This window comes from Chondrus crispus, genomic scaffold (assembly GCF_000350225.1).
Source record: "Chondrus crispus Stackhouse genomic scaffold, scaffold_324, whole genome shotgun sequence".
Classification (NCBI taxonomy): Eukaryota; Rhodophyta; class Florideophyceae; order Gigartinales; family Gigartinaceae; genus Chondrus; species Chondrus crispus.
Genome location: NW_005179215.1, coordinates 7,730 through 34,233, shown reverse-complemented (window position 1 = coordinate 34,233; position 26,504 = coordinate 7,730). Strand labels below are relative to the sequence as shown.

Genomic DNA, 26,504 nt, shown 5'->3' with positions numbered 1-26,504 from the left:
TGCACTCTGTGTGCTTCGCGTCGCGGGTTTCGCTACGCTTGTTTCTCCTCAGCGGCTTCGTTTCGGAAGGCCAAGGGCACGGGCAGCACAGTGGGAAGCACACTGTTCCTCTAAATTTGCAATACGTCAATATCTTTATTCATACAAAACGCACGCTCTCCAAAGGCCGTCGCCTCGCGCCCGCAGCCGCCAAGGACATGGAAAAAATAAATCGAAAGAAAAGATGAGAAAGCGAGGACGTACGCCGTCGCCGTCCTTGTCAGGCAGCGCGAAGGCATTTGCGCTCGCTGCGAAAAAAATAGTTGTGCGTTAGCCACTGCGCCCGCCTTCCCTACTCCTCCTCCATTATCTACGTAGGCGACGCCTTAATGGCCACACGCCGGAGGCGGACCCCCGGACCACCGCAGTTTTTGAGCATTCCGCACGATCTCGCTTCCCGTGCTAACTACCCCTCTTTTGAGGCTGCGAACGACTTCGAAATAAACTAGCATTCGATCTTTACTCCTCGTTTCCGTGACGTTTCCATACATGTTCTAGCTAATCGCTCTTCAACGTAAATTGATCCACCACACTGGTGGCGTGGCTCTCGCGGGCACAACCATGTTTCCGCACATACCATGTGGTAAATTAAAGCTAAATAGCGACTGCGTTGTAGAGAACGTCTCCCACTAAAAGACCTCTCCATGTGCAGACATTGCACCAGTCTCTCGGAAGTGCTGTAGAGAGGCCATGTCGCTTTCGTTATGGTCGCGACGCTCCTCTACGATCATATTGTGGAGTATAATGCATGTTTTAATTACGTTTCAGATGTCTTTCCGATACCAGAGACGGCAAGGGCGCTGCAAAATTTGGAAACGGGCAATCAAAACGCCAAAGGCTCTCTCAATATCTTTTCGCACAGCTTCTTGCGCACTAGCATATGCTTTTTCCTTTGCAGTTGACCCTTCTCGGATAGTTTTCGCGAATATGGCCCAGCTTGGATATATGCCGTCGGCAAGATAATACAGCATCGTTCTTTGAACACCATTCACCTTGTATGGGAATCGAAGGCGGAAGTTGCCAGCAATAATGTTACTCATAGTCGGAGAATGATCCATAATGTTTACATCATTGAGCGATCCGCGGCTGCCAAAAAGAATGTGCCATATCCAGAGCTCCCCGTCGCAAATCGCCTCTAGAACTACAGTAGGTTTCTTCTCCTTGCCTTTGAGCTGTCCCGCCCAAGCCATGGGACAGTTCTTCCATTCCCAGTGCTAACAGTTGATGCTGGCAATGCATCCTGGGAAGCCTGTGGATGCGTTAATGGATAGTATCCTACACAGATCTTCTTCTGTAGGCTGCTGGAAATACTCAAGGACCCCACTTCGTGACTACCGCTCACAAAACGCCTTCAGGGACTCCAGTATAGCATTCTCACGCATCTGTAGATACTCGTCGAGAGAGTCCGCCACCGATCCGTAACACAACATGCGAAATGCGACGACAACGCGGTGAAAGGGATGTATTCCGGGCTTGTGGACAGCATCTGTCCGTCGCACAAAAAGACCATGCCCACTGACCTCTTCGTAGACGCGATGAAATAGTTGACGAGACATGAGGAAACGTCTCTCAAAGTCTTTGGTGCAGTAGCGGGGTGTCACACCAAAGTAGTCTGTGAGGAGGCGGTCCATAGCTCCGTCGAAATCTCGAGTACTGTTCGGTCTTTTGCCTGCGCTGGTACCTGCAGGATATGTGGTTGATCGAGCGGCGAGACCAGGATGTATACCTGCTGCGATAAGATAGGACAGGTTTTCATCGTCGCTAGACTCACCGTCTAGCAACATTATGCTTCGCAAAGACCTGATTCTGCCGATCGTCAAGTGTTGTCTATTTTCTACGCGGTCGGGTGGAGCTCATTATCTATTTACCCCAGGTCTATTAATGAATAGACGAATAGAGTTGTCCAATCATATTGCCGCACCTGGATGGTAAATAGGAAAATAGACCCCAACGGTAGAGATACTCGTATTATCTAATACGCTGCATACAGTGAGCGAAAATACTGTAGTCCGTCCGGTGTCACTGCCCAGCGAACGATAAGCTAAAAGAGCGCCGGGCCGGAGGTAAAAATAGGCAAGCAGGCCTCCCCTTTCTTCCTATTCTCTACCCTCGACGACCGTACGGATAGAGAGTCAAATGAGGTTCTTAGCTGTACACGGGATGTAGTGAGCGATATTCTAGTAATTGTGCTCATTTGAAATGTGACGCACGTTCCTAGTTCTGTGTTGCGACTAGTTCGACTGTTTGCCCTGACGCTCCATCGAAGCGGTCCTTCAGGCTCCCTCATTTCGGTACAGCATGAAACTTCGTTTTGTTAAAAGTGCGCGGGTTACACTATGACGTGTACAAGAGGGTCAAAAATTCAATGGGGACATGAAAGAAAACGGGACATGACCAGTGAAAGAGTAGGCATTGAAAAGCTGTTAGAATGAAAGAAGAAGAGAAAGAGACTAAACTAGCAGGGATATATGGAGCACTTGTGAACTTTGATACTGCTTTAGTGAAGTTTATTCAAAATAGGGTGCGTACCCTCTTACATAATTGCACCATACTTGTAGTGCTAAAAGGGATGACGTATATAGGACAGATGCCGATAATGGCGGTATATTGGACATATATCGCAGCCTTTGCAGTAGTATAGGATAAAAGCCCCAAATAACTAGGCATTATCCATCAAATAGAGACCATATGATAGTGCTGGCTGAGAAATAAATAAGACTCACTTTTCCATTATCAACATCCGAAGAGTTACGGTCACGTTTGATTTCTCACTATTTTAAGAGCTTTGGCCACTGCACTCCAGAAGTACCACCATGCAGAGAGTAAGGTAACGTCGTGCATCGTCGGGGCTTACGATGAAGATTCATACATACTACACTTGGCTTCTTGTCAGGGTAGACTATGCACTTCAGCGCTGGTAGGGCGCAGTAAATCTGCCCAACCATGCTGGCAATAGTGGAGTAAGATGATGGATACAACAAGAGGCAATGATGCTTTGTTGAGAGGTGCATAGGCGCTCTTATGCAGCCTCTGGCGAAAATAAAGACATCTGTACGAAAAACAATTTCTCATGGTTCTTTAATATCGGGCGCGGTATAACAATCGTGAAGCTGACCTTCGTTACATAGATTTGCATTAAACTGATGAGAGTAATTTCTTTTCGTCACAAGACCGCAAATAAGTTCTCATCACTTCTTGCTGAAAGTCACTAATTACCTAATTAATCGTGGCTCTGGTGACAATTGGTATCCGTGTGATCAACAGGAAATTTACTCTGGCAGGTTCATGCCAGAGCCGTTTGAGCACGGTTTGCAAAAGTTGGTGGAGTTTCTCCCGAAAAGACGTATCAATAACCCTTAGGTTATTTGTGTATAACCGAAAAAGGGGCACGGGGCACAGTCCTAATTAGGAATGGGCTATTTTTCTGCACAACAGAGGCGTTGTGTTGTTGAATTGAATTCAGGTTATTGGAATAATCCAAGAAATGGGAAATTATCGGAAGGGATTAGTTGACGGGGAAATTAGGCTACAGCACATGAATACCGAAGGTGGTATCCCGGACGAACCTCGTGGGAATCTGCTACTCTCCCCGAGTGCCCACGTCAAGTTTCGTGACGTCTGTCCCTGAATTATTCCGGCCATTTCAGCTTTCGCAGCTCATTTCCCCAGCCGCTGCGCACGACGGGCGCAGCTACCGTCTAAACTAATTTACTCATTCTCCCACACGTGTACAGTCTTTCCCTCTGCTAGTTCTGACGGTTCTCCAAGACTGGCCGCAAGCCCTGGTCTCCCAGGGATATGGGTGAGTCCCTGTCCAAAATACTGGTCGCCTACAATCGGCGTTATCTTGGACTGCTACACATGGTTGCATTAATATCCAATACTTATCGAAACTTTGCGACTCCCGAGCGGAGCGGATGAGTAGAGTACTGAGTCTACAGCCGCTCTGTAGTGGGGACCGACGGGTCACCATAACACACTAAATACGTATAAGTTAACAATATCAAACCATTGAAAAGTTACGGGAGAAGGAAGATTCGCGACCTTGTCTTGGTTTTGGCCAAGATGATCGGGTTTTGTTTTTAGGTCAGGACTATCTCTCTATAATTTTGTATATTGTGCCATTTGGCGATAGATGATTGAAAGGAGCCACTACAAGGAGAAGTTGGTTTGACGAGTTCGTCGACGTCTGGAGAGCCGAGAATATGGACCAAAATCTCGCGTTGATTTGTTTTGCTAGCTGCCACACAGCGGTGGTGGTGGTAGTTTAGACGAAGCGGTCGTGTGAGGAGCACGGTTTGGGGTGTTAAAGGTCAGTTCGCTTCTAATTTCCAGGAGCACACTATACCAAAACAAGTTCCACGGTATCTACATGTGCGATGCAATAAAAGGTCCACGAAGTGCTTGTGCATGGGTGTAGTGGTTCTACAAAGCAGGGCGTTCTTCCTAATGGCGACCTCATTTCGGGAAAAGAACATTTATATAATTGGTGGGATCAGTGAGAACTTTGTCCATCTGGTGTCGTGTCACAGTCAGTAGTGGAGAGTTTTAAAGTAGCCGATTGACGCTTTCTGCAATTTAATTTTGAGGTGACATAAAGCGAAGAGGGTTTTTTAATATTTTGTCCAAATTAAAAGGTGTTAACGTGTTTTTTGCGAAAGTGGCGAGCCTTTTTTGGCGAAGCCTCATGGAGCAGAGGTGCGGCGTAAATATCTTGTGTCCACCGTACTCTGCAAGTTCCACTAACGCGGATACCTGCAGCTTGGCAAGTCCAATAATGATGTGGGAGAGTTTTGGCTTTGGCGGAAGTAGGAAAAGGGAATGTGAATCATAAAGATGAAAGTGGTGTTTATGGGATGGATATGAGTTCCATATTGCAATTGAGCTGCGTGTGTGTCTTACAGTTTAGTTTACGCACGTCCGGTTCTTTCAGCAGTGCTAGGTTCGAAAACAGTGCTTTCTAAATTACAGAATTGCGGCCAAAAAACCGACCTCACATGAGGTCAATTGCCTTCTAGACTCCAGGGGAGGCCAAAATAATCCTAGACAGCACAGATACTCGGTGAGGCCGTGTTCCCTTTCCGGTTGGGCTGTGAGCGACTGTTGAGACAGGAGCTGAAGTTCGGTATCTACCTAAGGGTAGCGACTGAAACTCACTGCCCGTTCCGCCTCAGGTTCCACGATGTGCATCTATGAGATTCGACACGTGTAGGAAGAACCAGTAAAAATCAAGTAGGCCGAGAAGTCGATCCAGTCTTCCTCGCAGGAATGCACATTACAAATTATAAACACCAAGACAGCTGGTTTGCATTGAGATGGAAACAAGGAGTAGGTCCTCAACCTACAAGCCACAGTCCTTGGCATGCAATCCACCCAAAAAAATCTCTACCCTTTTCCACTACTGTATAGAACTCGGTTCGTAAATAGGCGATTGGCCAACGTCTGTATCGACACTCTTCCTTTTCCCCCGATTGTCTCCGTTACGCATCAGCGGTGAGGCTCCAAAAAACTGAATTGCACTGCATTTCACGAATCCACAGGTGCTCCGACAGATGATCGAAAGGGCCTGAACTTTCCCTTTTCGCCTCCGCTCGCCTTGCGATGATTTAAAAGGGGAAGAATGGCGGAACGGGGACATTTCAAGCCACAACCAGGCAAAACACGACGTGTCGAATCGAAGTCATTGTAAATGACCGGCGGGATGTGGAGGGCTAGCTGTCGCTTATGACTGTCGCTTAAATTGTGCCCTCAAATTGCCTCAAAACTAGCAATACATCTTCATCCTGCAGCACCGAAATACATGGCTATCTCGCGTAACATTGCTCTGCATTGCGACTATGCATCTAACCCAAGTCTCTCGCCTTCTCTTACCTGGCATCCACCAACCACCCTTCCCCGTCTGACACTCCATCCTTCACTTACTCACACGCCATCTCCTCTCAAGCCGACCAAAATTCTTGTCAATGCAACTTGGCTCATGTTCACTACATAACGTCACCAGCTCGTCTTTGCTTCTCGAGATCATCCGGGTAGAGAGGCTCCCTTCCAGATGACCACACCTGATTTTTCAGTTTCATTATTCAGTGCTTTTCGTTCTCATTCTCAACAAACCTTTCTGAACATGTCGTCGCATCAGGAATACGCATACGAAAAGAAACGCCTGCTGGGCTCCGGCGCTCTTGTTGTATTCCCGACAGATGGGCCACCACCGCAGGTCACCACGCCCGTCATTACGCCAGGGCTTTTATTCTTTACAATCTATCCCACTTCCGTGAAAGATATTCAAATCAATGAACTTCTGTGGGAAATGAGTCAAAAGACATACTTTGCACAGGAAAACCTTGCGAAAGTATTGCCGCCAACTGCACCGAAGGACCCAATCTTTGCCGTTTTAATACCTCCACAACTTGCCCGCTTCCTGTCATCCGTATCGCTCAATGAAATGCGCGCAGCTGTGATATATATGCTCGCTGACGCTGCCCAAGGTGAGGATCCCAAAGGTCTGGCTCAGATGCATGCAGATTTGCCTCCTTGTGTATGGCGAAGCCTCAACTATCTCATGGACGAAACATTAGTGAGGCGAAACGCCGGATGGGGAGTTGCTGAGAATGCGGCGACGGGAGTTACACGCGCTTCGTTCCTTCTCGATGCTGCGCTTCAAACAGCCCCAAGTCAAGATTACTGGAAAATACAAGTCGAGGTTGGATTCGCACCACCAGCTTTGAAGCCTGCGATCGCACACCCTCCGCTTGCTCTTACATCTAAAGAAAGAAGAGCCATCGGTTTTCATTGCTTGCGCGTCTTTACCAAGTTGAAAGCGGAGGATGATGCTACCAGGAGAGATAGAGCAGGACCGAAAAGAGCTCAAGTTCTGCACAGTTTGTACGAAGATTGGCGTCGATATTCAGCTATCTGCTCATGGATCCCAAACCGCTCATACGGTTATAGGGCTCGGAACAAGGATTCCGAAGAGCATGCATGGAGGTATAAGAATGCTTTTGCACTCATGAAATGTCTTGTAGGGTGCGGCCGCCAACGGTATACCTGGGAAAGAGTTCGCAGTCTGAGGTTGTGTAGAAATGATAGTAACTCATTCGTTTCTTGGCTTCCACCACAAATCGTAGATCAAGTACTCGTCCCAATGCTTGTTATCATCGATGGGAAAACGGCAGCGCTGGCCCTTGGAAGTAGGTTTTCCAAGAAGGGGGAAACCCCCACTGGGACGTGGGGGAAGTGCGGTTGGTCATAGCAATGCTGCTTCCGTGAGAGCGAGCAGCATCGGCTCGGCTTCAATCTGACGGTGCTACTCTTGCTGCAGGGGCTCGATTTGAATAACAATCATTAATGCACATTTTGCGTGACATGACTTTGAAAGTCAAGGGGAATAAGAACGCGTCCATCCACAGAAAACGACCGTTCTCGGAGGAGAGTGAATAATCACATCGTGGCCTTTCTGATAGGTATTGTAAAATTAAGATCCGGGACAATTCTCATAGTCAGTGTCCCTTCATCAGAATACCTTTGCATTTTGTTCGTATACGCCGAGACTGTAGCAGAGAGAATGAAGTCGAGAAGCTGATCCACAGCACTTCGGATCACGGTCAGTACACCGTCAACAGTGTCGTTTGAAAGCGTCTCGGTTCCTAAAATGAGGCGTCCTCGCTAGTGCAATCGGCGTGTTTCGAAGTCTTTGAAAATGCTTCACCGCAACTACCTTCACTGTGAGGCGTGTCTCGACGGTAGATTCTCAGAGCATGTGTCATAGGTGATGAAGATGTCAAGAAGATCTCAGAAAAAGAACTCATTCTATCCACTTGGTATCTCCAGAAAGTAGAAAGTTGGAGGGAATGCGGCCTGGTGATGGGGCAAGGACAGTAAGTGTGTTTCTGTCCGAGTCAATCTTTACGACATGTACATACCCATAGACAGGCGAAGTAAGGACTTGCTCTTCCTTCGAGGCCTGACTAACACCCAAAACCTTGTGCAAAGTTTCGCTCAACGTTGTAATTCGAGAAGGCTTCAATGGATCGAGGCTGGACTGTGCACCAATAGGTAAGACGCTGTCCGGCACGACAGCCACCACGCCGCCAACCTTTAGGACAGTAATCTCGGAAAAATTGAGAACGGTAGAGAAGGGACTTAGCCGGTTGTCGGCACCATAAAAATAGTGCTTAATCTGACGGGAGCGCATCGCCATGCGCGAGGAGTCGTCATGAGACACAACACCACCGCTCTTCGACAACAAGACAGTCTCAATTGTTGAGTCCTCAAACTCGGTGTTGACGGAAGCATAGAGTCTCTCGGCGCCGAGAACAAACACGACGTCTGCTTTGACGGCCTTAACAGCAGAGATAACACAGGACGGTCCATCCGGGCCATCAATATCGCCCGAAGTATCAATAATGCATCCGGCGGATGGGCTCATATCCCGTTTAGACAGAAATCGATCAAGGATTTGCCCCATGGTATCAAAAATTTTGCCACTGACAAGGGAGTTCTGTCGCGGGGAAACGTGCCCGACCATGACGGAGGTGCGCTTATCATGGACAAGGCCGCCAGACTCAAGGTCCAAATGCTTGACAACAGATAGCGAGACGGCGCCAGGAACGACGCCTGCAGCGCCGCAGCCTGAAGGGTCGAGATCGACGACGATGACGCTCGTATTAACCTTGACACAATACGTGGCCAGAAGCTTGACCAAGGTGGTCTTTCCGCAATCCCTCGGGCCGACAACCATGACCCTCGGGCCTGGAATACCGGCCGACATAGCGAGATTTCGTCTCGATTGGAGGATGGAGTGCGCGGATATATAATGCGGCATCGGTGTATCGCCAGCAGTGTAGGCCATGACGTTGGACGGGGCAGCTAAGGAGAGGGTTGCACCAAGCCATGTGAATGCTGCGGCATTGAGACCTGGGGGTAGAGTGTAAGGTCTGTTAAGGGCAAGCTCGATTCCGAAGACCTCTGCGGAGCCGTGCTCTAGGGTGAGGTTGATGTCCGAGGCGTTGTCGAAGGGGATTTCGAAGCGGAGTTCGTGCTCGGCCGGAAGAGTGAACTTTCGGGGTGTGGAGATTCCTTCGACCGTATTTCCCGGCTCGCCGATTGTCGGGGCGCTCATTGCCGGGGGAGTCGGGATCGGGCGAGGAGGGTGGCACGGTATAGTGACTGCGTTGACAAGTTGGAACAAACATGAGCAATTGAAGAGCAATGAATAGAGCCGTAAGAGAACTGGTACGAATTGAAAAAGAATTTCAGGGGATAGGCGATTGGTCAGTCAATACATATGTGCTGTGATGATTGGTCAGTGTGGGGTATGAGAATCCGAGCGGAAAATGCGGAAGTGATGGCGAGCTAATGTGTTTCGCTGGCATATGTCGACGAGGCTCTAGCCTTCCTGCTGACTTTCCCTCTTCATCATTGCGACTCTCTCCCAATTCTTGCCCCTCACACTTTCCCACACTCTTCCCGCCCACTTTTACGCCCCACTCTTCCGCCACCCTTCCCATCCGTTTTCCTCTCCAGAGCAACCGTCACGTTCATTCGTCTGCTCCCCCGTCCATGTGGTGCTTACCCGTCCCTACTCGGCCAGCCGGTTAGCTTTCCGCGCGCACCGCATCACGCCGCCGCTCCATGTCTGCCTCCGCTGCTGTCGCACTCGCCCGTGCACAAGCCCAAGCTCACGCACACGCCCGTGCCTATCCTGCTATCACTCTTTCAGAGGCCTCCACAGAGCCAAGGTCCAGACATGTCCATGAGACACTCATGGGCTCCATGATGGCACGGTCTACACCTAGGGTCTTGTTCTTCTCGAAACATGTCAGGCGCACTATCACCCTGCTTGAAGCCCTTGCCGCTATTTTGTCATTTTCCCTCTTGGTTATCTTGTGCGTCTTGCATACGAGGTTTGTCAGGAGCCATGGTTGTGCACCGCTCCTTCATGGATGGGACCTCGCACAAGCCCATCAGCCAGACGCAGAGGGCAAGGCACAAGTTATCGAGATTGGCTTGCTGCATGCCCACGATCCTGTTCCGCGAGCGAGGTTCCGCTTTTCTCAGGAAAGAGGCCTCTTGCTCCTGTCTGACCGCTCCCTCAACGCCTTGAATGTCACAGTGGCTCGTATCCCCTTGCCGTCCAGCCATATTTGCCTTGGTGATGCGGCTTCCAGATTTATCTTGCTCCGGGTTGTGGGCTACGAGACTGTTGTCATGAATGCGTTTGCCAAAATGAGAAGACGCATTAAAAGCCCACACGGGTATGTACTCTCGTTGCAAACAAGAAGGGTCCTCAACCTCATGCATGCTGATCCGGGTCTGGCACCTGAACAGATGCATGCCGTAACGCGAATAGCCTTGCGCCTCGTATGGAAGTGCGGTGCGATCCTCACTGCTGCTTTCATCATGTGCACCACGGGCGCTTTGGTTGCCTTCACGCTAAAGGAGGTTCAATTACGTATGATCAAGCTCACCATGGATTTGCAGTATGTTATGCGCTCCCAGATGGGTTATGGCCACGTGATTGTACGGTATGCGATGGACGCTCTTGTCTTCGTGCCCATCATCGCGGGAATGCTGTTTTTTCTCTTCGAGTTTTTCGATGACCAAGCCCTAGCATTCGTCGTCCTTATTCTTACGTGGCTATGCGAGTTGGCAGCGAGTGGTAGCACTCGCCATTGGATCAGTCGCCAGTATTTGCCAAGACTCTTCCTGTGCTATTTCGGCGCCTTTCACGTTTACTTTTTCTCGTTTCCCCTTGGATTTAGCTGGCTTTCCCTCGCAACAGGCTTGTTATTTATGGTTCATGCAGCGCTATCCGTGTGGAACCATTGCGAGTTGCCCTTGCTGCGACGACAGCGAGACACTCCGCCGCGGCAGAGGTCGAGGTAGTTCCATGCTACGTATGAACTAGTGTTGCAACCACGCCACGGCTGTTGTTACGCCCTGCTGTCATTCTGCGCACGAACATTGCGTGGATGTACTACAGATTGTATTAGTACCATACGTCAGCACATAGAGTCAGACATTTGGACGAAGTTGTAATGTTATGGTAATGACATGAACTTATACTAACTTTATTAGTGAAAGCCGTCGAGACCTGCGATGCGTGGTCTTGGAATTGCATATCTCAGGAAAGTTCCTTTGTTCTGAAGATCCTCCCTGACTTGAGTTACAGTAATCATCTTTTGGGCTCAGTAGGACCTACCCCCGTTTTGTAGTCAGTCGAGAGTCTAATTTTTAGCCATAAACCGCCTAAGTCTGTGACCTTTTTGTACCCTAGCGACAAATATCCTCTTTCTCGCTGTTGCATGATCCCGTCGGCGGTTACCTTACCATGACAATGTCATCAATCTTCAAGAGCTGGCGCACGCATTCTGTTGCAAGAGAAAGTGCTGAACTGAACACCAGCAGGGGCATGACAACATTTTCTTCGCTGATATTCGTAACCGCGCCCTTTGGCACGTTGATGCCAGCTCCCGACTCTCCAGCTGCGTGGCGACGCCGCAATTCAGTCACAATTTCAACCGGTGAAAGTCCTGCATTCTCTGCGAGTGTAAAAGGAACGACGTTCAACGCTTCAGCGTACGCTTCCATACAATACGCTTCCATTCCACTTTTCTCCTTTGCTGCTCGAGACAGTAAGACCGATACCTCGGTTTCAGGGGCACCTCCGCCCGGAAGTAAATACTGCTTGTGCACAAGTGAACGAACAACACACAATGCGTCGTGGAGAGAACGTTCCGCTTCGTCTAATAGAAGTTGGTTCGAACCTCGAACTAGGATCGATACGGTTTCCTTTGGTGTCTTTGTGACCCCGGTCATCTTGATCATCTTGTCGGTGCCAAGGGAAACCTCTTCAACAAGCTCAACCTTCGCCATTTTGTCAGCTGTGAACGATTCAATTCCTGCAATCGGCGTGAGCCCGAGACTCTTTGAGATGAACTCAACTTCGTCACGCTCTATATCGTTGACTGCCATGATCTTCATTTTAGCAAGGAAGTGCAGGCTGAGTTCAGTTGTCGCATCGCGAAGGATGCTCTTTTGAAGAAGAACGACATTGCAACCTGCTGCTTTGATTTTCTTACACAACCCCAAGATATAAGTTCTCTCTTCCCGAAGGATTCTGTCCATAGCTGTATAATCCTGTACAACAACTGAATTTTCCACATCCGTCTTGGGCGGGCTGAGACAGAATTGGATGAGGGCAACCTTGGCGTTAGTGACCTTGGTGACGGAATTTGAGCCGCCCTTGGCAACTGGTTGGCTTAGAAGCAATCCGTCTACCATCTCAGTGTCGTCAAGTGTACCACCCAGCTTCTTAACGGTCCGGATATTCTTTAGGTCAACAAAAGAAGTTGTCGACTCAGACGTGACACCCTTCATAGGGACAGCGCCATTTCCGTTTTCTAACACGACTGCGGAGTGCTTAGCCTGAGCCCCTTTTACAGCTAACACGGCATCAACCGCAATGGGAGCAAGCAAGTTTGCGTATTGACGAACGACCTTGGAGTTGAGACTCGTGGTGGCAGCCTGCTTAAGGGCTTCTTTGTCTTCGAGGTTGACTGGTACAGCCATCTCCTTCACGATTTGCAGAGACTTGTCCAGGGCGACTTGAAAGGCGTCTGATATGGCGGAAGGGTGAATACCGCTTCCAAGCAAGTCAAGTGCGGCACTTAAAAGTGCTCCGCAAATGACAACGACGGACGTAGTGCCATCGCCCGCCACGACGTCCTGCGAGCGGGAGAGCTGTACGAGCATCTTGGCGGCCGGGTGCTCGACCTGCATCTTTTCGAGAATGGTGGCACCGTCGTTGGTGATGAGGACACCGCCATCTGCAGTTTGCACCATCTTATCCATACCGCGTGGCCCAAGGGAGGTCCGAACTGCATCGGCCACGGCTTTCGCAGCCGTGATGTTGTTTCTTCTAACATCCTTTGACTTCTGAGACATCCGGGAGCCGGATCCTGTGCCGACGCCACCGCTGCCGCCGCTAATGCTCATCCCACCACCTGGTACTGCTTTCACTGCAACCATATCTGACACAGGCAAAGATCAGAGTGAAGTGAAATCGATGGAAAAGGCACGAACGTTAAAAAGCAAGATTTGGGAGCAGGGGAGCTATGCAGTTGCTGACCCGAGTACGCGGGCGGTGAAGAAAGCGACCAACAAGAGGCGGGAATTTGTTGATCCGATTTCCCAAAATCTGTTACAGTGCTTGCAGTTGAGCCGACAAGGGGCGGGACATGGCCACGTCCTGTGCAGTATGACACGTTAGCAACGTGTATGATCGGACCAGTTTCGCACCTGCGACGTGTACACGTGTTTGCGAGACAGATCTCCCTTCAGGGAGCCCAAGATGAAGTAGGGCGGCCCCGCACGTGGTCGGAGCGAACGCGAATACGCATCCCAAGGAACGGTCACATCCATCTCGAACACGCCATGGCTTTATTCTTCGCTTCCCCCTTGCCCGTGCCTCGTTTACACACGCATCACTCTTTCACTTCTCCCAAACGAAAGCGGCATGCCCCCCGCCCAACCTGCGCGTCCTCATCATCAGCGACGCCACCAGACGTCCTCGTCCGGCCGCAAACATCGTCCCCAGCCGTGATTGTGCGCGGCAAGGACCGCGTAAGCTTTGTCAACGGGATGGGAACGAACGCCTTTTCCGAGTCGATGAAGCAGCCCGTGCAGTCCGTGTTCACCACAAATGTCGGTCGCTGCGTTGACTTGGTCACCGCGGTGCAGATGGATGAGCACGTGCTCTTGCTATCGTCCCTCCCGGAGGGCGAGCTGTATCAGTATCTGGATCGATACATCTTCCCCGCGGACGACGTGGCGATCGAAGACTCACCGCTTCGGAATGCGGCGCAGGTCATGGGGAAATCGGCGGCGGATGTGCAAGTGCCGGACGGGATGATGGCGATTCCGACGGTGTTCGGATGTTTGGTGATGGGGGACGGGAATGATGCTCTGCAAGGCGAATGGGTCTCGCGGGTGGGGAGCAAGGTTGGGGACGAGGAGTGGGAGGTGGAGAGGGTGCAGCGAGGGATCCCTCAGCTCGGCGTGGACATCACCCGTGAGCAAAACGCATTGGAAGCTGGTTTGTGGGGATGGGTGTCGTTCGAGAAGGGGTGCTACATCGGGCAGGAGACGATTGCAAGGCAGAATACGTACAATGGCGTGAAGATGGACTTGAGAGCAATGCAGTTTGAGGGACAAGTTGCTGCTGGGGATGCGATAGAGGGCACGGTAGAGGGGGGCAGGAAAGGTGGGTTTATTACGAGCGTGAGTGTCAAGGAGGGACGGTGCAGGGCGTTGGGATATGTCAGGAGGAAGAGTGGGTTGAGCGAGGTCGGGAGGACGGTCAGGGTGGGGGGAGTGGAGGGAGTAGTTCTGGAGGCACCGGCGCTGAGTTATGGGTACGAGGAACGGTCTTTGCTTGAGTTGTAGAGGCACGACATGCAGACATGCAGACATGCAGACATGCAGACATGCAGACATGCAGACATGCAGACATGCAGTGATGAGAAAGGTCTTGGTACATATGAAGGCGGGCATCGGTCCAGGCGGTGCAGCACCTTCCTTCTCTGGCGGTGACTGCTATCCTTCGAAGGGTACTGTAGATGTTGATCGCGATCACCAAAATCTGCTGCTCCCTTGTGGTGATGCCCATAGGGTATCTACGGTAGGAACTTCCTACCGTCCTACTAGGAAGGTGTGTTAATGTAAGCTTTGCCACGCTTACATTAGGGATTTAGGGGATTTACAGTCTTCCCGTTGGATCAACAGTTGACCTCGGCGCTCCAGCAGTTGTTGCAGAATGGAACAATTCGGCCTACCCTTGGTAGGAACGGCCCTCACACACATCACATTGTTGCAGAATCTATTGTTCCGTACGCTATCAACAGTTTGCCAATTATGTACCGTACCACTCGGTAATGCAAAAGACACAAATATTTTCAGAAAAAGCGCTCCTGAAGAGATCACGTTGTACACGTTTCGTCCATAAATTATCGAAAGTTCACAATCTCCCAACCAATGAAGGAGGCTCCAGCGGAAGCGACGTGATGCAATGGCCCGGCCATCTCCTCATGCCTTGGAACCTCATCTGCCAGTAGGACGCATTGTGTATAAATTTACTGTACCCTTGGTACCACCCCGTTCCACAACGCCACAGCCTGGCACTGTGGAACGGGGTGGTAGCGGGTACAGTATGCACAATTCCATCCTACTGGTCGCCTCGCCCATCTTCACTCTCCCCTTCCATCTCTATTTCACCCCTTCTGCCTCCTCACCCTCCCTCTTCTCGCCATCTACCTCCGAAGTCCCATCCCCATCCCTTCTTCTTCTCACCCTTCAATCCGATCCGCGGCCTGGACGCTCTGTCGTCCCGCTCTGTCGTCCCGCTCTGCTCACATCATGGCCGCTTCAGCCCCCATCAAGCTCAAGGAGGCCTTCTCCATGTTGTCTGTCGGCGTACATCCCTCCTCCCTCACCTTTTCTTCCGCCTCCCTCTCATCTGATCGCCACGTCGTCATCCACGACCACCAGCCATCTACTGGTGCTAAAGAGCTCCTCATCCTCGACACCGCCAACCCCACCGCTCCAAAGCGTCGCCCATTTGCCGCTGATGGTGCCCTCATGCATCCATCAAGGTACCTCATCGCCCTGCGATTCGGCGTCAACGTCCAGCTCTTTGACCTCGACACTAAAAAAAAGATCAAAGTCGCAGTCATGCCGGACGCTATCTCCTTCTGGCGCTGGCTGGACAATGACATTCTTGCCATTGTCACATCCCACGCCGTGTTTCACTGGTCATTAAACGACCACGATGGCCAAGAGGACCCCGTCCAAATCTTTGACAGGCATTCTTCCCTTTCTGCCTGCCAGATCATCGGATACGCCGCAGACAAATTTCAAAAATGGCTTAGCGTTGTGGGGATCGGCGCTGACGAAGCTACGGGCGCCATCACGGGCCATTTGCAACTCTTCGCTGTTGACAAGAATCTTTCACAGATTCTCGACGGACATGCTGCAACTTTCGCTACGTTTGCCATGCCGACGTACGAGGCAACCTTGTTTTTGTTTGCGTCCTGCGTCCAGAAGTCGGAAGCGGAGTCAGGCGTAGAGTCAATACTGCGTATCATTGAAGTTGGCGGCCAGGGCCAGTTTGGGAAACTCTCTACAGACATTTATTACCCGCCAGAGTTTTCTAACGACTTTCCGATTGCCATCCAAGTATCCACAAAGTATCCCACCATCGTTTACATGATCACCAAGATGGGATATATGCACTTGTACGACGTTGAGACAGGAAAGTGTATTTACATGAACCGCGTCAGTGACACCACCATTTTTGCGACTACGCCGCACACGGCATCTGGTGGACTCATGGGTCTCAATCGGAAAGGGCAAGTCCTATTGATGTCTGTCAACCCGGACAGCATTGTGCCATACGTTCGCTCCAAGCTTGAGGACGAAGAGCTCGCGGTAGGTCTCGCGTCAAGAAACGGTTTTCGAGGAGCGGAGAGCGGTTTTGCTGATGGCTTCGAGGATGCAATGGATGATGAGCAGTACCGCAAGGCTGCTCAACTGGCAGCGGAGTCACCAGGCGGCTTCTTGCGAACGGCCGAAACAATTGGTAGATTTCGAGCCTTGCCACCAGAGCACGAAGGGGGTCCACCGTATGTTCTCATCTATTTTCAGACTTGTCTTGATCGCGGTAAGCTTAACGAGATTGAGAGCATTGAGCTTGCCAAGCAGTTAGCGTCCACAAAAAAATTGCCATTACTTGAAAAATGGATCAAAGAAGAAAAACTGGCGTTTACGGAGGAACTCGGTGATGTCGTACGGCAAGCGTCGCCCACCTTTGCGATGGCCATATATATCAAAGCGGGTAAGCACGAAAAAGTAATGGAATGTATGGTTGCAACTGGACAAACTTCGAAAGTAGCTCTGTACGCAAAGAAAGTCGGAATGAACGTGACACATCGTGATTTGGTAGATATGGCCGCGCGATTTAACCCTGAGGCTGCCCTTGCAATTGCCAACAACACAAGTAATGCGTTAGTACTGTCCGATCCCCGGAGGAAGAAGGAGTCTATAGAAGACATCGCGAAAATGGTAGACATGTTTTTGTCAAAGGGAATGTTGAATGAAGCCACCAGCCACGCCATGGACACTTTAACAGATGAAGACCCGTTGGAGGGTCCCATTCAAACAAAGATATTGAAGGCTTGCTTGACGAATAATCCTGCTGTTGCAGATGGCATTTTGTCGCAAGACATATGGCACCAGTTTGATTCCTTCAGCATTGCTATGCTTTGTGAACGTGCAGGCTTGTTCCAGCATGCTCTGGAGCACTACTCTGATCTTTCTGACGTGAAGCGAGTGATTACTAACACGCATGTGATCAACCCGGAGTTCATTCTCAATTACTTTGGAACCGTGCATCCTGATAGTCAACTGGAGGTGTTGAAGGAATTGCTGGTCTCGAACCCTCGGGCCAACATACGATTGTGTGTCAATGTTGCCGCCCAGTACACAGACAACATGGGTGGACCCAAAAAGGTCATCCCTGTTTTCGAAGCAGTGCCTAAGGTGCCGGACGCTTTGTTTTATTATTTAGGATCTATTGTTGGATTTTCTGACGTGCCTGAGGTGCACAATCGCTTCATTCAGATTGCTATTGAACTTCAGCAGTACAGTGATGCAGAAAGAGTGACCCGTGAATCTAACTTCTACGACCCAGAAAAGATCAAGAACTTCTTGAAAATCGCACGTCCAAGAGATCCGCGAGCACTTATCAACGTGTGCGATAGATTCGGGTACGTAGATGAGCTTGTTGCGTACTTTGTCAAGAACCGACAAATCAAGTTCATCGAAGGTTATGTCCAACGGGTTAACCCCCTGCAATGCCCGGCCGTCATAGGAGCCCTACTGGACACGGATGGGATGAAGGAGAAACCGTTAAAGCAATTGATTATGTCAGTGAAGAACATGGTACCGGTGACCGAACTGGTGGAGGCAGTGCAGAGCCGGGGAAAGCTGAAGCTGCTCTTAGAATTTCTGGAGAGCCGCATCGGAGATGGTGCAACCGAGCCTGCCGTTCACACTGGTGTCGCCAAGGTTTACGTGGACACAAACAGAAATGCACAACACTTTTTGGAAACGAATCCGTACTACGATTCACGAGAGGTGGGAAAATACTGCTCAAGGCGCGATCCTTTTTTGGCCTTCATAGCATTTCGCAGGGGGCAATGTGATGAGGAAGTTCTACAACTGACGAACGATAATTCTCTCTTCCGAGAGCAGGCCATCTACGCAGTTGACCGCGCTGATTCTGAGCTATGGTCTAAAATTTTTGCAGATAACAATCCGTTTCGCCGTCTTGTGGTTGATCAAGTGATATCAACCGCGCTGCCGGAAAGTAAGAAACCAGAGAAAGTATCAGCAGCCGTTCGGGCATTTTTGGATGCAGGGATGCCCGATGTCCTGATGGAGATGTTAGAGAAACTTGTAATGCAGACGAGTAACACTGCTTTTGCACGCAACACAAACCTCCAAAATTTACTCATTCTTACCGCGATTGGAGCTGCTCCGGAAAGAGTTATGGAATATGTTCGCCGTTTAGACAATTACGACGGACCAGACGTTGCTCCCTCTTGCATCGGAGCCGGTCTGTTCGAGGAAGCCTACACAATTTACTACAAATTTCAGAAGTTCGATGACGCGTTAGATGTATTGCTGGACCATCTCAAGGACTTTGACAGAGCTCAAGAGTTTGCAATTCGGATGAATAGAGTAGATGTTTGGTTACGACTTGGTATTGCGCAGTTAGAGAATGCCTTCGTCGCAGATGGCATTAAGTCTCTCATGCGAGCGAAGGATGTGACTCAACACTCTCTTGTTGTTGATGCTTCGAGGAACGATGCAGAGACGACAGATGACTTCAAGATGATTGCAAAGTTCATGCGAGTTGCGCGGAAGAAGATTAGGGAACCTGAACTGGCCCGCCAAGCAATTGACACAGAGCTCGTCTATTCACTTTGTCGCCTGCATGCGTTGACGGATGTAGAAGAATTTATCATCACACCTGGGCACCACACCAACCTTGAGGAAGTCGGCGACAGATGTTTCAATATAGAACTATATCAGGCTGCTAAGATGATGTTCAGGGCAATTCCGCAATATCCGAAACTGGCTCACACGCACATCATGCTGAAGGAGTACAAGGAGGCAGTGTCTGCTGCGAAGAAAGCAAACAGAATTCCCACATGGCGCATTGTTTGCTTCGGTTGCGTAGATAGGAAAGAATTTTACCTCGCCGGCCTATGTGCCCTGCGGTTGGTGGTGGAAACAGCAGAAATGCAAGAAGTCATTGACTATTATGAGGAGAGAGGACACTTTCAAGAGATCATCGACGTTCTTGAAGCAGGCTTAAATGTATCCCGGGCACATGCCGCAATGTTTACAGAGCTCGCAATATTAATGACGAAGTACCGCGAGCATCGCGTGCTGACATTCTGTCGAATGTGGCATGGGCGCTTGAATATTCCGAAAGTGTGTCGTGCTTGCGAGAGATCACACCTTTGGGATTCTCTTGTCTTCTTGTACGTACAATACAGCGAATTTGATAACGCAGCCAACGTCATGATGGATCATTCCCCGACGGCGTTCACTGCTGGAGAGTTTTTGGATTTGATCTCTCGTGTGGGAGCGATGAGCATAATGTACCGCTCTATCGATTTCTACCTGGGGGAGCAACCGGAGCTGCTTGAAGATTTGCTGAACGTACTTGCACCGCGCGTTGACGGATCAAGAGCTGTCTCAATACTACAACGCGCTCGCCAGCAAGAGTTCGGGGAGCTTGGATGTCTTCCATTTGCCGTGAAGTATTTAGAAAAGATTCAGTCAGCAGACGTTCCCGAAGTGAACGAAGCTCTGAATGCAGTATATATTGCGGAAGGGAACTTCGAAAAGCTCCGCCACTCTGTGGATGAGTTTAAGAACTTCGACCAACTAGTTTTGGCGTCGAAACTTGAGTCTCATGAACTCATTGAAGTGAGACGAATTTCATCGCACTTGTACGCTCGCAACGGAAGGCATGAGAAGGCGATTGAAATGTCCAAGAAGGATGTGCTGTACGGTGACATGATTTACGCGGTGGCACAGTCGGAGGATCAGGAATTGGCAGAAATGTACGCTGCATACTTTGCTGAGAAGGGCTTGCAAGAATGCTTCACAGGTTTACTCTATGCTTGCTACGAATTCTTCCCTCCAGACATTGCGATGGAATATGTGTGGATGGGCGGATTGAAGGACTTTGCGATGCCGTTCCTAATTCAAACGCTTGCAGAGGCAGGATCAAGATTGACAGGTCTTGAGGAAGAGCGAAAAACTAAGAGGGAGATTGAAGAAATTAAGCGAGCAGAAGAGGAAGAGGATTTAGATGACCCATCCATTCTTCTTTACGGTTTGCAACCAGAGCAACAGCAATTGATGTTGACATATCAGCAAGCCGACGGGGGGGTTGTTGGTGGTTCCGCTCTAGCTGGGTATGGAGGAGGAGGGAATGTTCCACTAATTGGATGGGGTGGACCCGGCGCCGGGCAAGTCGACCCCATGGCTGCCTACACGACGTACGGCATTGGGAACCCGATGCAGAACAACACTAACATGATGATCGCGCAACAGGCTTACATGACAGCTACAGCTAACTACCAGACGATGCAAGCGCAGCGATACTAAGCGAGCGCTGAACTTGCGTAGCATGCTGTGTAAAAGAGATGCTAATTATAAGTAAAATGTACAAACGAAATGGACAGAATCTGGTGGAAGAGAGCGGGTGCGATAGCTTGTAGTAGATGTTCGGACGGACTTGTGCCGGAGAACACTCCCTGAAGCTGAACGCATGATTGCTCGATTGCTCGATTGCTCGGGAATCACGCCGGGGCGGCATGCTTTAAGCTTGTGGGACGGGTGATAGGTTGAGCTGCTCTTTCGTGGCGAAAATACCTAGCGGAGTTCTATGCCTGACTACCCTTTAAGGGTAGACGCCCAAGACGGTGAAAAAGAGATGATGTACAGTAATAAAGAGAGAGGGCGGAATTGGGGGCATTCCCGAGCCCTGAGAGGGTGTAAGATTGTGCACGAGAGAAAATCTCAAAGATTTTTGCCGTCAACGGAGGGCGGTGCGCCATCCCACCTCGAGATTCAGCTCTGCCGGGCACCTCCTCATTACTGCAACCTCAGAAACCCGAGCATTTCACTTTCCCATCGAATGCTCATTACGCCCACAGCACCCGAGACAATTCCCTTTCACTGCGCAAGAGCACCAACTCCTAACCGCCATCTCCCGCAGACAACATCCCGGTCGATCTCTTTTCGTAACGAGATGAATCCTGCCTTCGTGGTGGTGGGCGCGCCCTCCTCCTTCACCTCGCGCGCTTCCCATTTCTTCGGCTCCGCGCCACTATGCGCGCGACCGCGCTCCGTGCTGCGAAGAAGGCGGTGCTTCATCCATACCGACGCGTTGCCGTACAACACGCAAACGCAAGGCAGGTTTGCAGAGCGGGCGACGTCGACGCCAAACCCGCCGCCGCCGGGGCGCGAGGACGAATTCGCAGACGTGAACGGGGACTCGCTGGAAGAAAAGCAGTCGTCGTCCGTGGCGACGTTGGATCCCGAGCGATCGTTCGACACGGTGCTGCAGGAGCTCACCGCCATCCAGCAGGACGGGCCGCGCAACGTGGCCATTCTGGGGACGCGGTACACGTCGTTTTTGCACCAGCAGATCATCGAGTTGCTCACGTATGCCAACGTGCTCCTGGGGAATCACGTGTTCACGTCGGGCGCGGGGGGGACTAATGCTGCGGTCATTCGTGGGGCGCTGCGCGCGGAAAAGCCGGAGCTGCTCACCGTGGTGCTGCCGCAGAGCTTGTATAAGCAGCCCAGGGAGACGCAGGAGCAGGTAAGTCCGGGGCGAGCGGGTTGTTCGAAAGGGCTTTTTGTGCAGATCAGATCAGAGATGCGAAGACGCAGGACTGCTCCCTGCTCCCTGCTCCCTGACACACACGTTTTTTTTTTTTTTTTTTTTTTTTTTTTTTTTTTTTTTTTTTTTTGCAGCTTTTGAAAGTGCAAAACCTTATTGAGATGAAGAAGAACGACCCTCTACCGCTTGACATTGCGTCGCAATTGTGCAACTCGGACATTCTGTCGAGATGTACACATTTTATTGCTTTTGCATTTCATGACTCTGATGTTGTGTAAGTCGGCCACATTGTCCATTTGCAGTATGGGATGGTTGTTCTCCACGTCTTGTCCCAACTCAGTTGGCAGAGGTTTGATATGAGGTGTGGCAGTTAATACACAGCAACTAACGCGCTCATGTGTTGCATTATTGGGTTTTGATTTGGATTGGAACATAGGTTGGAAGCTGTGCGGCAGGCAAAGGAGTTGAGTATCGTTGTGACGGTCTTGTATTTGGATTGATGATTCGGTTTGCGATATACGGTATAGACTGCACAAGCACCCAAGGTGCATTCTAACATAGGACTGCTGGCAGTCCTTGGCACCAAGTTTGTCCTCCAGTCGGTGACTTTGTTGTCCGTCTACAGGCCCGGCGTGCTGCCATTGAGACAGCATGGACTGAGATGACGTCGTAAGAGGACTTACTTTGTTCGAGATACTGTACGGGTGAGGAATGGGCACGAAATGTGATTTCTGTTCTGCCATTGAGATTACAGTGTAAGGTGGGGGATCAGAAATCCGACCCCTGCTGTTACACTGTACAGTGGACGCAGTGGATGGACCCACTGACGCACTGGGTCCATCCAGAAATTACCATTTCGCCAATTCATCAAATTCTGGTTGTCTTGCAAAGTTACAGAAATTTACAGTACCACCCTCACCCCTTGTTCGCTACAACTTTTCCGATTTCACCCGTCTGTTGCCACCAAAATGCACCTGATCGCCCCCCTACTCCCCCCCCTAAACGCAACATTATCAAAACAAGCCCCCGCCACTTCGCCAAATCGCCAAAGCTATGATTATGGCGCCAGCTGTGTAATTACTCCAATTACTCGCGACCCAAAGCCCACCATCACACAGTAACGGCCACATTCACTACTGGTTTCCATGTTTCTTGACGACTACGACCGGAAATCGTCGCCTTTGCCGCATGACAAAATTTCATTCCACGGTGCCGTCTCTCCCTTATATATTTGTATTCGTGGCAAAGCACAATCCGCTCACAACTCAGAGTCATACTGTACCCTTAAGGGTAACTAGAAACAGAATTAAAGGGATCGATACAGTTGTATCGATCCCTTTAATTCTGTTAATTCTGTTTCTAAACTATTGGGGCACCATACCCCTTATCAATTGCTTCCCCACCAACGCATCCGATTACAAACGTCTACTCAAGCTTACAGTACGATGACTCCAAGCCCGGGCTCCAAGCTCCCGGGAGACTGCGTCTGATATGCGTCTGATATGCTGCATCTCTTTACTACATTCATGCCTTTTGACATACATTTCATTCCATACGCATCCTTGCAGATCCTTCCCTCATGATACAGGAAGACAGCTTGAGATCAGACATCTCACATGCACGCTGAGAAACGTAACAGAGGAATAAAACTCTCTCAAGTCCGGGCCATGAAAGGGCATACAATTTCTCTTTTAGAGCGATGTAGCACTGTGAGGCAATCTGGTACAAACATGTTAGATTGGCGACCAAGTGTGCCCAACCCATTTACATGCTACTTGCACTACTAAGGACCATCGCTACGCCAACTTGACACCAAACGTCCTTGTTTTCTATGCAAACTGAGTGATAAATGACATACATATGCACACAAGTCGTCACCCATTCCATCAACATCCATCGTCTATCCACTCTGATGTCGCAATTCTCGAGGGATTACGTCTCACATTACAAACGAGATAAAATCTCCATCACCTGCTGCCCATTCAAATAAACTTGTTCTTCTTCCTACTGCCCGCAGAGCCAGTCATCCACCTGTCGCTAGTCAGCGCCCCAATCTGACCGCTCAACACACGTTATCCGAAATCCATAAAAACACATATACATTACAGCACCACGCTAGCGTAACACTGACATGGAAAGCATCGACGACGAAAAGACTCAATAGTAAAGATGTTGATGATGATGAAGAGGGAGGTATGGACAACTCAGGCACAATTACAAAAGGTTCACGGACGCGTAAGTAGCCGAATGAAGGAGACAGGCCGCGCGCCGGGGAAAGAACGCGAGCAAAGGTCCCAGATACAACTAGTCCTTTTAACTGAGAGGGGTTGACGCAGGTCGGTTGCGACGCCCGCCCCGAGCCCCACCTCTTCCGCCCCGCGCACTCCCAGGACGCCATTTGTTGTACGGGCGCTTCTCCGTCACATTCAGGGGGATACCAGCAAACGCGCCTTCCTGGCGCGCCCCGTTCGCCCACGCCGCAACGGCAGCCCGAACACCTTCGATCGTCTCATACTCGATAAACGCAATGCTCTTTTGCGCCTTGACATCCACATGTCGCACTTTGAAGCCATACATATTAAACTCCTCGCGGAGACTACCAGCCAAGGCGCGCGTATCTTGAAGCTGCGCGCTGCTCAGAGTGCCTAACTGAATCACAGCTGTGGGTCCGAACACACGAGGATGCCCTCTGCTGCCCACATGGGTGGGTCGGTGACCATTTTGCGCCGTGGTAGGAGCTCTCGAAGTGGACGTGTGAGACGCGGCAGGCGGCCTTGAAGACGTCTCTTCCGATGCAATAGGAGGCATGTGTTCAAAGCTTTCTGTGGCCGGCGGTTGGGCGGAGGCGTTTTCAACGGCCTGCTTCGGAGCCTCGGCGACCGCAGCATTCGCGGCCTGCGTCTGGGCCGGAGCCTCGGCGAGTTTGACTTTTGCGGCGGGGGTCGCAGCGGCAGTGGCAGCGGCAGTGGCAGTGGCAGTGGCAGCGGCAGCGGCGGCAGCAGCAGCAGCCTCCTCCTTCGAGGACACGATGGAGGCCCAGGTCTTCTTGGCCGGCGGGGCCGGCGGGGCCGGCGCGGCCGGCGCGGCCGGCGCGGCGGCAGGGGGTGCCTGTTTCGGTTGTTCGGGCGCGGGGTTGGGTTGCGGCACGTCCTTTGTGACGGGCTCGGACTCGGAGGCGGGGTGCAGGTCTGGCTCGTTCGGCGGTGTTTGTGCGGGCTCCGGTTGCTGGGTTTGCTGAGCGGAGGCGGAGTGGTGTGGGTCCGGTGGCGTGGTGTTGTCTTGATCGGCGGTGCCGTTGATCTTGGTGTCGGGCACAGCGCGCTCGGTGGCGACCGGGGCCTCAGGGGTAGACACGGGCTGGTGGGCGGCGGGCGGTGCGGGGGGTGAGATCGAGACTGGGGCGCTGGTTTCAGGCTGTGGCGGGAGGACTTGATGTTGGGTGTGGTGGGCGGGAGCCGGGGGCTGGGCGGGGCCATTCGGGGCAGCTACGGGAGGGTCCTTCGGAGCGTGCTCGGCGGGTTTGGCGGGCTGGGCGGAGGCGGTCTCCGGGACGGGCATGGGCGGGGGCGGGCCGCCCGGGAGCGGGGCGACTGAGAGGTCGACGAAGATGTCGTTTCTGCAGAAGTAGTGGTCATCGTGCGAGTGGGACTGCTTCTCGAGGACGAAGGTGTGGGCGAAGACGGCGGCGGGGTTGTCCTTCTTGCGAAAGGTGCCGACGACGGCGACGACGAAGCCGGCCGCGGCGGCGTTCTGCACGGAGATGGAGGCGATGGAGGCGAGGGCGCCGGCCTGGGCCAGGGGGAGGTCCGGGGCGAGGGCGCCGATCGCGGGCGGGCCGTGCGCGACGAGCGCGGAGCCGTGGTTGAGCTCTGAGTCCGCGCCGTAGAGCTCGGGCAGACGGGCGGGGAGGGCGGAGATGACGCGGTAGTAGACAGCGACGAAGGAGTCGGCGACCCTGGTGGAGACAGAGGGAGGGGAGTTTACGCCCATTGCTAGACGCTAGAGCGCGTCTGAGACGGCGGGGGGGGGAGAGAGGGAGGGGGAGGGTGGGGGTTTGGAGGGTACGGACTTTAAGAGGGGAGCTATGTGGCGAGCACTTCATTGTGCATACCGACCATGCCTCATTGAGGTGGTTGATGAACGTAACCGACCCCAGCGGGAGATTAATCCGATGGAGGCTCCGCCTCTCGGAATTCGATTTCGAAATCAAGTACAAGAAGGGCAAGGCGAACAGTCAAGCTGATGCCCTGTCAAGATTACGGACCGCAGGAGAAACCGTCGACGAAATCGACGACGAAATCCCATGCTTTATGGCCGAACCGGCCGAGAGTACAGGGGAGAACGAGGAAAGTTTTGACGCGGTAGACGACATCCTCGCTCTTGAGGGGGGGACCGCCCCTGATCGCCTCGATCAATTCCAAGCTGGTCCTCCGGAGGAAGTCATTCGCGAGCAAGACGTCGACCCCCTTCTGCAACC

At 51.4% G+C, this 26,504-nt stretch overlaps 8 protein-coding genes; 4 read left to right on the top strand and 4 right to left on the bottom strand.

Annotated features, from left to right (window-relative positions):
- Nucleotides 1-6,088: 6,088 nt before the first annotated feature.
- On the top strand, nucleotides 6,089-7,646 carry CHC_T00005931001 (hypothetical protein). XM_005717535.1 is given in 2 exon segments: nucleotides 6,089-7,288; nucleotides 7,289-7,646. The coding sequence occupies 1 exon segment, from the start codon at nucleotides 6,089-6,091 to the stop codon at nucleotides 7,286-7,288; it is 1,200 nt and encodes a 399-aa protein (XP_005717592.1). The 3' UTR covers nucleotides 7,289-7,646.
- A 194-nt stretch (nucleotides 7,647-7,840) lies between these two features.
- CHC_T00010077001 (pre-mRNA cleavage complex II protein Clp1, putative) lies at nucleotides 7,841-9,157 on the bottom strand. The gene has a single exon (XM_005717534.1). It carries the CDS (start codon nucleotides 9,155-9,157, stop codon nucleotides 7,841-7,843), a length of 1,317 nt encoding a protein of 438 aa, XP_005717591.1.
- Nucleotides 9,158-9,393: 236 nt separating this feature from the next.
- CHC_T00005929001 (hypothetical protein) lies at nucleotides 9,394-9,636 on the top strand. Its single transcript, XM_005717533.1, has one exon. The coding sequence runs from the start codon at nucleotides 9,394-9,396 to the stop codon at nucleotides 9,634-9,636; it is 243 nt and encodes an 80-aa protein (XP_005717590.1).
- Nucleotides 9,637-9,669: 33 nt separating this feature from the next.
- CHC_T00005928001 (hypothetical protein) lies at nucleotides 9,670-11,300 on the top strand. XM_005717532.1 is given in 2 exon segments: nucleotides 9,670-10,923; nucleotides 10,924-11,300. 1 exon segment carries the CDS (start codon nucleotides 9,670-9,672, stop codon nucleotides 10,921-10,923), a length of 1,254 nt encoding a protein of 417 aa, XP_005717589.1. The 3' UTR covers nucleotides 10,924-11,300.
- A 58-nt stretch (nucleotides 11,301-11,358) lies between these two features.
- CHC_T00005927001 (hypothetical protein) lies at nucleotides 11,359-13,035 on the bottom strand. The gene has a single exon (XM_005717531.1). It carries the CDS (start codon nucleotides 13,033-13,035, stop codon nucleotides 11,359-11,361), a length of 1,677 nt encoding a protein of 558 aa, XP_005717588.1.
- A 1,363-nt stretch (nucleotides 13,036-14,398) lies between these two features.
- On the bottom strand, nucleotides 14,399-14,707 carry CHC_T00005926001 (hypothetical protein). The gene has a single exon (XM_005717530.1). It carries the CDS (start codon nucleotides 14,705-14,707, stop codon nucleotides 14,399-14,401), a length of 309 nt encoding a protein of 102 aa, XP_005717587.1.
- Nucleotides 14,708-15,453: 746 nt separating this feature from the next.
- On the top strand, nucleotides 15,454-20,841 carry CHC_T00009384001 (Clathrin heavy chain). XM_005717529.1 is given in 2 exon segments: nucleotides 15,454-20,784; nucleotides 20,785-20,841. The coding sequence occupies 1 exon segment, from the start codon at nucleotides 15,454-15,456 to the stop codon at nucleotides 20,782-20,784; it is 5,331 nt and encodes a 1,776-aa protein (XP_005717586.1). The 3' UTR covers nucleotides 20,785-20,841.
- A 3,499-nt stretch (nucleotides 20,842-24,340) lies between these two features.
- On the bottom strand, nucleotides 24,341-24,835 carry CHC_T00005925001 (hypothetical protein). Its single transcript, XM_005717528.1, has one exon. It carries the CDS (start codon nucleotides 24,833-24,835, stop codon nucleotides 24,341-24,343), a length of 495 nt encoding a protein of 164 aa, XP_005717585.1.
- Nucleotides 24,836-26,504: the final 1,669 nt, after the last annotated feature.

Coding starts and splice junctions, on each gene's coding strand:
- CHC_T00005931001 (XM_005717535.1), top strand. CDS start 6,089: ATGACCACACCTGATTTTTCAGTTTCATTATTCAGTGCTTTTCGTTCT.
- CHC_T00010077001 (XM_005717534.1), bottom strand. CDS start 9,157: ATGAGCGCCCCGACAATCGGCGAGCCGGGAAATACGGTCGAAGGAATC.
- CHC_T00005929001 (XM_005717533.1), top strand. CDS start 9,394: ATGTGTTTCGCTGGCATATGTCGACGAGGCTCTAGCCTTCCTGCTGAC.
- CHC_T00005928001 (XM_005717532.1), top strand. CDS start 9,670: ATGTCTGCCTCCGCTGCTGTCGCACTCGCCCGTGCACAAGCCCAAGCT.
- CHC_T00005927001 (XM_005717531.1), bottom strand. CDS start 13,035: ATGAGCATTAGCGGCGGCAGCGGTGGCGTCGGCACAGGATCCGGCTCC.
- CHC_T00005926001 (XM_005717530.1), bottom strand. CDS start 14,707: ATGGGCATCACCACAAGGGAGCAGCAGATTTTGGTGATCGCGATCAAC.
- CHC_T00009384001 (XM_005717529.1), top strand. CDS start 15,454: ATGGCCGCTTCAGCCCCCATCAAGCTCAAGGAGGCCTTCTCCATGTTG.
- CHC_T00005925001 (XM_005717528.1), bottom strand. CDS start 24,835: ATGCCTCCTATTGCATCGGAAGAGACGTCTTCAAGGCCGCCTGCCGCG.